Source organism: Cebidichthys violaceus, unplaced genomic scaffold, assembly GCF_023349555.1.
Source record: "Cebidichthys violaceus isolate CVI_PGR_0920_01 unplaced genomic scaffold, fCebVio1.0.p SCAF_12, whole genome shotgun sequence".
NCBI classification, from domain to species: Eukaryota; Metazoa; Chordata; class Actinopteri; order Perciformes; family Stichaeidae; genus Cebidichthys; species Cebidichthys violaceus.
The window spans coordinates 950,018-959,970 of record NW_027176285.1 but is presented as its reverse complement, the minus strand read 5'-3'; the positions used below and the strand labels follow the sequence as shown (position 1 = coordinate 959,970).

The following is a 9,953-nucleotide window of genomic DNA, read 5'->3' as shown; positions in this document are numbered from 1 at the left end:
AAAGGGCTGGTGATGATAATGAGACATATAATAGCACAGATGCACAGGGCATGCTTTATTGTGATCAGCATGCAGGCAGCAACACGCTTGCAAATAAAATGAAGCATTTAGCAGCCATTTCTCTCAGGAACTGTTGGAGATCAAAAACAGAGCGAAAAGGAGAGAAACTCACATTCACAAGGTGGCCAGAAGCACTGCTTCAAATGAATGATTATGTCACTCCGTGTCTGCTGGATGTGTAAAAAGGAAGTTCATTGTGAATATGTTCACCATATATAAGAAATGTTTCTTATCAGAGCTGATCATTGTAGTCCAGACCAACATTTATTCTGTAACTGCCTCATAATAGAGGTTCAACCTGAGCATGTGGTATCTCAGATTATTGCGCCTCAGCAGTAGGTAGGTAACAAAGAGATATGTTACGGCTTCATCAAAAGACTCCACATATCAAAACCTTCAGGTTCAGTAAACGCATGCCCCTCCTGTTCAGAGCTAGCCCCTCCCACTTCCTGCACACCTGCATATAAGCTCACCTGTAGCATCAGCAGCACAGATCCTCCGGTATTCCTCTGGATCCCGCTGTGCCTATCTGAAGAAGACTCTGGTAAGTAGGATGTTTGTTTTTTTTAAAGAACTTATTTCTTAGCAATTAGATTTGTCAGAATTGACTGAAATCGTTTTCAGCAATTCCACTTGGTATTTTATTAAATTTAGATTTAAATTTAAAAATTAAAGCATTTATCTGAATGAAAATGATAATTGGAAGAAAAAAGCTTCTCCCACTTTCAAGGAAATGAATCTTACATTCTTGCTCTCTTCCATTCAACAGTTGTCAACACAACTATTTGTCAGCTAACGATGAGATGATTTCCAACAAAAAAATGAAATGAAAGTTCCATTTCCTGCACAACAAAGTGTTTCTTTGTGTCACTGGAATTCACTCTGAATATTTTCCCGATGATTTTCCCAAGCTCTATCTTTCATCTGAACAAGGAGCGTCTGTCTCCTGCCGGGTCCTTTGTAGTTTTGTGGGAACGGTGTTGCAAGGATCAAGTGACGGAGCGACAGAGAGGTTCCCTTGACCGCTAATCTGCAGAAACACACACAGACAAAGACACACTGTCCATGTTTGACATCCAGACAGCAGCTCCTCACACGTAAAGGTCCAGCAAGAAATGTGAACACCTGTTAAACATACCATCAAATGAGGTTGGAGAGAAGATATGAAGTATTTATTCAAAGAAACGTTTTTTTGTGCACTGGATGTAAACAGAGACGTCACTTTCATGATGTGCTATAACATTTAAACACATCACCAGCAGTCTTAACCTTTAGGAAATCTATTTTTTGGAGCCTCTCTTTATCTCCTCAGTATTTTTTCTGTTTTCATGAATCCTCCATTAGTGTCTTCTTGAATATCAAATGCACCTTATTATCATAGTAATAGACGGTACGAGAGCGTTCTTAGTCCCGCTGAGAGGCTCTCCTTCGACCCCGGGTTGAGCTGTGCTCATTTCCATTTAGATTTTACACTGACTTGAGTTGAAGCTGTATTTGAACGGAGCCGAGATGGACAGACTGAAGAGGCTGTGACCATAGTCAGTCAATGTCTTCCATGCTGATGGTTCAATTGAAAAGCCACTAGCCGGTCACATGTACACTCATTGAAAGACTCCTTCCATCGTTTTTAGTGGTCTTGAATATAAGGCCCTACTTGCGTTTAGCTGCCAAATGCTGGAATAAAACGCATTTACTTAAGGGCCACAAAAGAGCTTTTCCACAGCCAGATCTCATGTAATTTAAATGACTGCAATAAATCTGCTATTTGAAGTATTTTCCTTATGACATGTGTAATTTGAACATCCATCCAGTGTCTATTCAGAGAGGTGATGGATGTAACGCGTGTCATCTTGCTCTTGTTCTGTTTCTCTCTTCATGTATTGCCTCTACTTCTGTCTTTACAAGTTCACCAACATTTCCATGAGTTGTTCACCGTCGTTTCCTCTTGCCTCACAGCCCCCCATCATGGCCTCCAGCATGTCAGTGAGGAGCTTCTCTGTGAACCGTCAGCCGTCCTTTTCCAGCCGCTCTCTGATGGACACCGGACGCGCTCGCTCCCGCGCTTCCGTCTCTTTCACGGCAGCCAGCCCTCTGAGTCGCTCGGCCTCCATCGGCCAGGATCTCAACGGGCCAACAAGCCTGCAACTTAATGGCCTTCACGGCAACAGCATCAACGATAAGGAGGCCATGCAGAGCCTGAACAACCGTCTGGCCAACTACCTGGACAAGGTCTGACGCATTAAACCAGCCCTGTTGAGCTGTGGGTGAAGTGGGTGATGGGTGTATCTTCTTCTGCTACCAAACACTATGATCATTGAACTGTCTCTTTGTCTTTGTCTTCCTCCAGGTGCGTTCACTGGAGCGCTCCAACGCAGACCTGGAGATGAAGATCAAGCAGGTGATGCTCGACCGCATTCCCAAAGGTCACGATCTTGATTCCATGATGGCCCAAGCTCATGCTGTTGAGCAAGAGGTAGGGATGAAGGGACCCGCAACCACACCAGACATGCAGTACAGTGAGCGGCTCAAGTTCTCAAGGTCCACGGTGGTGACGTTTATTTTACATAGCCAAAACATCGATGCAAATGTGCAGGAGCTGCATCACTTGATTCATCAGAGGCAGAATTTAACCTGCGCTTGATCTTTGAGTTAACTTGTACCAAACCAAGCCTGAGCAAAGTTGATCATTAATTTTGCCTATTTTGACCAAATGGAAAAAAAAGTTACCGTTTAATGAAACTGTAATGCGTCACCTTATTGGACAATGAAACCTTCATGTGTCTTCTGAAACATTGGTACCCCACTTTTTACTGGCAGTATGCCTTTTAATTTTAAACATGCGAGTGTAATACATGAAGCATTAGAAGCACATGACTTCTGAGTGAAGACTGACTTTAGTGATGTTAAAGTATCTACTGTTCCTCTACTTTGGTATTTGGCAGGTGAGGAAGAGGACCTTGGAAAATGCTCGTCTCATGTTAGAGATTGACAATGCTAAACTGGCTGCTGATGACTTCAGAATCAAGTGAGTGGTTAATGATTAAAGTATGAAGGGGGATAACTGAAACTATCATATCACTTTGATTTAGACGTGCTTTAACCATTCAGTTCCTCCTGTTCCCTGTCCTCTGTACCCTAAGACTGCTTAGAGATTCTTGAGTATTTTGTTTAATGAAAGATTTATGCAAAGAGACGTCATGAGATGGACAGAACTACATTGATGAAACACACTGATCTTTTTTTTATACATAGATGTTTGTTTTCCATCTGCAGACATATCAGAGCTTTTAAGGTTACATGTAACTTTATGAAGCATTTTGTAAGCAATTGTAAAGAAAGACACAAAACATGAAGTATTCTGTTTTCTGCCTTTCTCTCCGTTTATCTGGACTTGACTATAGGTGGGAGACAGAACTGGTGATGTGTCAGTCTGTGGAGCGAGACTGTGTTGCTCTGAAAAAGGCCAAAACCGACCACGAGCAGATCATCGCCTCCCTGAGAGGAGATCTGGACAGCCTGAAAGAAGAACTTTACTTCCTCAAGAAAAACCACGAGGAGGTGAGTCTGATGGAAGTCTGTCTGCGCTCCTTTCTTCTTCACCCACATTTCTACGTCTTTTAACACGCTGTTTATCACATTCACTTCGTCATTACTCAACAATGGCCTTATCTCATTTTCATTTTGGGCCTCTCTCTTATTCTGCAGCCTGCCCTCACAAACAACAAGTTGTTTGATATCGGTCTGACCCAGTTTGGTGGACTGATGAGGTCTTATTTAGAGCCTAAGAGGACAGGGGAAAAAAAGTGTGTGTGTGTGTGGGGGGGGGGACAGACAGACAGAGAGGCGGTTCTCTGGTTACTCTGGACAAAAGAAGCAGGTGGATCTGGTTTCCCTAACCTGCTGTTTCGACCCAATCAGCTGATCTGAGGCGAGCAGACTCCTGTCCTCTGGGGGTGAATGAGAAACTAAGATTAATTTACCTCCTCTCACCAACAGAAGGATGGATCCCCTACTTACTGAAACACAATGTCAACAAAACTGCACCGATCCAATTCATGACCCGCCGCAGATATCGAGAATGCATTTCATTACCTGAGACAGGATTATTTAGGCTTTTGTTGATCCTGGATGTATCCTGCATGCACACCTATGTATACTTATTTTACTGTTGCTTGTTTGTCTTCTTTGACCACATGTGAAGGTCTTGACCTCTGTCAGTCATGTATGTTGAAAGTATAGACTCTCAACCCACCTACCAAGCAATCATACAAATACGCTGCATAAATTAAAATACACAATGTGTGAGTGTGTGTCACACAAAGAAACGAGAGTGAAAGAGATCCAGTGAATAATCATTAAAAGAGAGTGTGTGTGTGTGTGTGTGTGTGTGTGTGTGTGTGTGTGTGTGTGTGTTGAAAAACCAGAGGTAAGGTGAGCTTTGCCCCATCAACTATTAATGGAGAACATCTAAATTATAAAGATGTCCTCACATCCTGTCTGCCACCCTGCGGTGAAGGATTCACTATCCCTGGTTCCATATGTCGTCTGTATATTCACACACTGTACAACTTTATGTTTATTTAGAGATGACAACCATTAGGTTCTTTTAAATTAAACGTATGCACGCTGTGACAAAAGATAATTAAGAAGTCACTATGTTTCCCCATGCAGGAACTGGAGCAGATGAGGTCTCGTATTGCCAAAGATGAGGTGAACGTGGAGGTGGACTCAGCCACCGGGCCGGAGCTGGGCTCCATTCTGTCCGACCTGCGATCCCAGTATGAGGGGATTGTGAAGAAGAACAAGGACCAAACGGATCAGTGGTACCTCAAGAAGGTGAAGGGAGCAACTTTTATTATAAGAGAATTCTCTTTAATCAAGTGATTCCTTGAAACAGGTCTGCAACTTAATACTTCTTTTAATCATTTATTCCATTGTTTGATGTATGATCTGTCCAATGAATCAGAAATATGTTTACATCCTCATTAAAATATTTAGTTACACCTGACTCATCCTACTGAATCAAAGTTTATGAAAAAGGCAGAAAAATAGAAATGAACACTATATTTGGAGAAGAAATGGCAGACGGAGTGAGGGGAAACACACAATCATGCACTACAATACATTCCTGTGACGCTGTTGTGTCCTGTCCAGCTGGAGACGGTGCAGAATGACGTGAAGGAGAGCAACGAGGCTCTGAGAGGAGCTCAGAGCGAGCTGGTCGAGAGGCAGCGCTTCCTGCAGAACCTGGAGGTGGAGCTGGAGAGTCTGCACAAACAGGTGAGCTGCTGCAACTGAGAGGCGAGGGGCAAATCATCCCACAGACACAGAAGAGGATTCCATTCTACAAGCAGTAACTGTGCTGAAAGAGATCTTTTGGTGAAGGTGGTGTATCCATGTGTTCACACCTATTGGCTCCATGAGAATGGATTGATTAGGAGAATTGAAGATTGATTGTTTAGAATAGAAAACTAAACCGTGTGCCCATTGCAGCACAGCAAAGTGCTTCTTCCTCCTTTCTGGCAGCAGAAGCCTGACACAGTTGTGTTTCGGTTTAAAAATAATCGTGCAAGTGATGTTTCTACACTTTCAGCTGTGCAAACAAACCTTCATGATCATAAAGCAGTGCAAACACCACAACCATGAGTTTAAAGTATGACTGTGAGTGTTTCTTTTTCACAACGCCAAGAGGAATTATGGCATTGTGTTAAAGATGGACCGGGATTAGAAGGGATTTGTCAGATACAACACAGGGAATCCCTACTATTCAGATTCAGTCTCCATACGACGTCAACGTCTGAGAATAATAATTTAGTTTTTGGCTCTTCTAATCCTGTGTTGACAGTAATATGATCAGATATATGATGGATTCAGTTACTAAATTCTATGGGGTGAGTTTCGGTGGTGAGATGGGTAATCGTGTAATCATGTCTGGGCAGCGGTTTTGTTTTGGATGCCAAGGCCTTGCCAGCTATTTAACAGGTATTTTAGAACCAGGAGACACTGAGGTTTCATTTCTACTGGCAAACACCTTCAGAGGGAATGGGACCATTCAAAGCTCTCTCACTATTTCCTCTTTCTCTCCTCAGATATCGGCGCTGGAAGGTAACCTGGGTGAGGCGGGCCAGAAATACTCTTCTGAGATGGAGCGGCTGCAGGCCACCCTGAACCAGCTGGAGGACGACCTCTCGCAGCTCAGGCTGGACATGCAGCGCACCAAGACCGACTACGAGCAGCTCCTCCGCATCAAGCAGAACCTGGAGATGGAGATCGCCACCTACAGGCGCCTGCTGGAGGGAGAGGAGGCGTACGTTTTATAGTCTCATGACTGGATGAGAGCTGAACTTGGATTAAAAAGTCAATACCACTCTCATATCAGTCCGCTACGGGCCGAAACCCTTTAGCTTAGCATAGGTTGGCTCATTCCAAAGGTAGCAAAACCCCTGTAAAACCACAACTTCCCAGTCTTTATGCTAAGCTAACTAGCTGCTGGCACCAGCCTCATACTGGCATGAGAGTGGTATCGATCTTCTCATCCAACGCTCAGCAAGGAAGCAAAAAGCTCATTTCTTGAACTATTCTTTTAAATGTGCTCATCTTGTTTTCAAGTCAATTTAAAAATACTAATTCTAACAATGTTTCCTTTCTGCCCCTCAGAGTCAAGGAAGTTCCTCCTCCACCAAAAAGTGAGCGCTTGGCTTTTAATATTTAACTGACAAAAAAAAAGCAGCAAAGTCACTGCTGGTATGTCAGAGCACCAGAAGGACGTTCAAGCACAGAGTTAAATGATAGAATCACGAGCACAGCAAAGAGTGAAGCACTGCTCATTCGTGTATTCTTATCACACCCTGAATGAAACAGGGAGGCACAGAGTGACTAAAGGAGATAAGTACAGCAAACTGTTCCCATATGTTTGTGTTGTAATTTGACAGCGTTTAAGTGAGGCTGACAGACACGTATTCATTCACACACCCAATTGGCCCAGGACTAATGGTTGTTTTATGCACCTCTAAACAATGCAAGCAACAGCTCAGCTCCTATAGCAACGAAGGTGGGAGTGAACACATTTGTCCCAGTGTTGTAAGGTACGACGCTGGGACACACGTGTTCACACCCACCTTTGATTAAGACACAGAAACAACTTGTAACTGTGTCTTAATCTGACTGACTCATGCTGCTGGATTAACAAAGTGCAAGGTGTTTTGGTAATGTTCAGCATCAGAAGACTGAAAACAACAGAGTCAATGAACTCAAGAGTCCTCCGTGAGACGGTGGACTTTAATAGTTTAAGCTGTTTTATTTCGTGCACATAGTTCTTCACTTGAAGCTGCCGAGACATAGCGACTGATTTAGTTCAAGTTCAGTGTACAACAAACCAGCTGCATCAGGAGAATTAAAACTGTGGTAGTGCAGTGACTGAGCAGGCGATACTCAGACACATGATTCAACACACATTACAGAGGAATGTGAGATTAAAATGACTTATTTCCTCTAATGGTTTCTCCTCTCTCCTCCGCTCTCATACCACCTCATTGCATCTCATCTCTGCAAATCACACTCTCCTCACACTGCATTATCTCATATTTTCTTCCCTTTTCATTCAATCTCATATCATCAAACCATTGTCTCCTCATGACATATAATCTCTTTTCATCGCAGCTTACTTTCTCACCAGTGTAAATCTCACGCGCTCCCATTTAAACTAGTCCTTTCAACTCATTCTATCGAATCTCATTCCAAATCATCCTGTTTTCTTCCATCTCATCTCATCTCATCTCATGTCATCTGTGTCTGTGCAGAAGAGCCTGATGTTCGCACCAGGAAGATTGTGAAGGTGGTGACTCAGACGATGATCAACGGCAAAGTGGTGGACGAATCCAGCGAGGTGGAGCAGATTGAGGAGACCAAGAAATAAAAAGAGGGAACAAGAAGAAAATGACACGGAGCTGGAACATCATTTATCCTTGCAGCTGAGAAAACATTATTTTGAATAGAGGATTTTTTTGGGGGGGGGGGATTGCTTGACTATGAATGTTTTTAGTGTTTTCAGAGAAGTTCTTTCCCACATTTGACTTATAAGTGACGCTTTGATCAATTATTTGTGTCTGGAGTAAATGCAACAAACATACAACATTATGTCCAGCACTGCTGTAGCTATGCATGCTTCTATCACTTTAGAATAGAGATGTCTTTGTGTGAGAGCAACTGACTTAACCATCTTCATACTGTCTTACTAATGCAATGCTGTGTACTTAAGATACACGATATTTATTACTTAGTGTGGAAAAGTTTACTTTTTTTGATGTAATGCATTCCTTTACTCCTTTTGCAAGAATATTGTTCAATTGTCTTTGCTGTTTGTGTGTTTGTACTCTGACTAAATAAAGGTTCTTTAATCCATGTCATGTGTACTCCTCTATTCTTTCTTAGAATAAACTATTATGCTGAAATCAAATGACAACATGCAGTGTCTTCAGCGGACTGATGTTGCTGCAATCAGCTGTTTTTTTTTGCCAGCAATATTTCTTACTGCTGTCTCAATATGTCTCTAAATAAATATATACGTGATTATGTGCAAATAAGCTTGTATTCAGTCCCAACATGTATTGTTGGTGCAGGTACCTCGGTTTCCTTAGCAATAGGTTAACGGAGGACATTTCTGGAAAGAGCTGCAGAACTCTTACAGTCACATAGATCCATTTGGTAACTCAAGTAAATACTTAATAAGAATAGAATTGTGTTGAAGTATACACGTTTCTACCATTTACAACCACAGGAAGACGTATATTCAGGGCCAGCTGACATGACCCCTCAGTGAAATTCTCTCTCTGTTAGAAATTAAATGGAACACTTTTTCCATTTTGTGTGTCTTCTCCTGAGACATCCCCATAAAACAAGTATTAATTAGTAAACTAAGAGACCCGTAAAAGGACGTTTTTCTTGATGAACAGATTTCTTTGAAAGTCTGTTTCATATGTTAAGTTGTGTTTTGTTTTGCAGTGCTTTCCCTGTGAAGCGGATTCATGGAGCCTGATGCACAAGCAGAAGCTTGTTCACGTCTTTTAAATGGTGGCAGGTAGAGTACACCGGCAGTCGCCTTCTATCTCTCCTCTGTTGTTCTCCACAGAGAGATAATGACGACATGGTGGGTAGGAGACAGACAGATCATTGGATTAAGCGGTCTGGTGATGTTTCAAAAACAAGCTCACCTCCCGAGTTCAGCTGCTGCATTCAGGCACCATTTACAGTGTGAGATCAAACTGTAGTCATATATTCATTTCTGCTTCCTGGTGTTGTTCCATTAGTGGTTATGTGAACAAGAACAGGCTGACATTTTAGAGGTACTACAAAAATCCCCTCAGTCAGATCAGATTTCATCCCCAGCCGGAGCCCACATACACTACAGCACCAATTATGTGTCAGTGCTCTAAGGCAGTTATAATGGGTCTTCCAGCTCATTGTTTAGCGCTCAATGTAGCTTGACTGTCCTCTCGTGGCCAGATCTAATAATAGCAATTAATGCACAACTCAATTCAGTGAAGGCAGCATTTGCAAAGATTCACAATGTACAGTTTTTTATAAGGTGGAGTGTTTGAACATATTTAAACATATATGATGCAGTCTGCATGGACAGTACAAACAGTATGAGAGGAAAGTCACTCGCTTGATATAAAGAAGATACTGAAAAACAGTAGATTACAATGAGTAGATTTGTGTTTGTCATTTTACCCAAAGAGAAGAACATTGAAGGACCACAACCCCGAACTCTGTCATCCTCCAGACGTTGGGTATCTGGGTTCGAGCCTCACCAGACTCAAGCAGATCAACCCACTTATATTCTTACCTCGAGCTTGTAGCCTGTTTTACGTGAAAACAGTCTGGGCTTTGACAGT

The 9,953-nt window shown here is 42.4% G+C and overlaps 1 protein-coding gene across 1 annotated transcript; it reads left to right on the top strand.

Moving 5' to 3' along the window:
* The first annotated feature begins 452 nt into the window (after positions 1–452).
* On the top strand, positions 453–8,437 carry si:ch211-243g18.2 (uncharacterized protein LOC559906 homolog). The gene is given in 12 exon segments (XM_068705804.1): positions 453–476; positions 478–581; positions 583–604; positions 2,017–2,289; positions 2,408–2,533; positions 3,003–3,085; positions 3,462–3,618; positions 4,732–4,896; positions 5,215–5,340; positions 6,150–6,367; positions 6,718–6,746; positions 7,860–8,437. Coding segments are annotated over 12 exon segments (1,422 nt in total). The 5' UTR covers positions 453–473; the 3' UTR covers positions 7,976–8,437.
* The last annotated feature ends 1,516 nt before the right edge of the window (positions 8,438–9,953 follow it).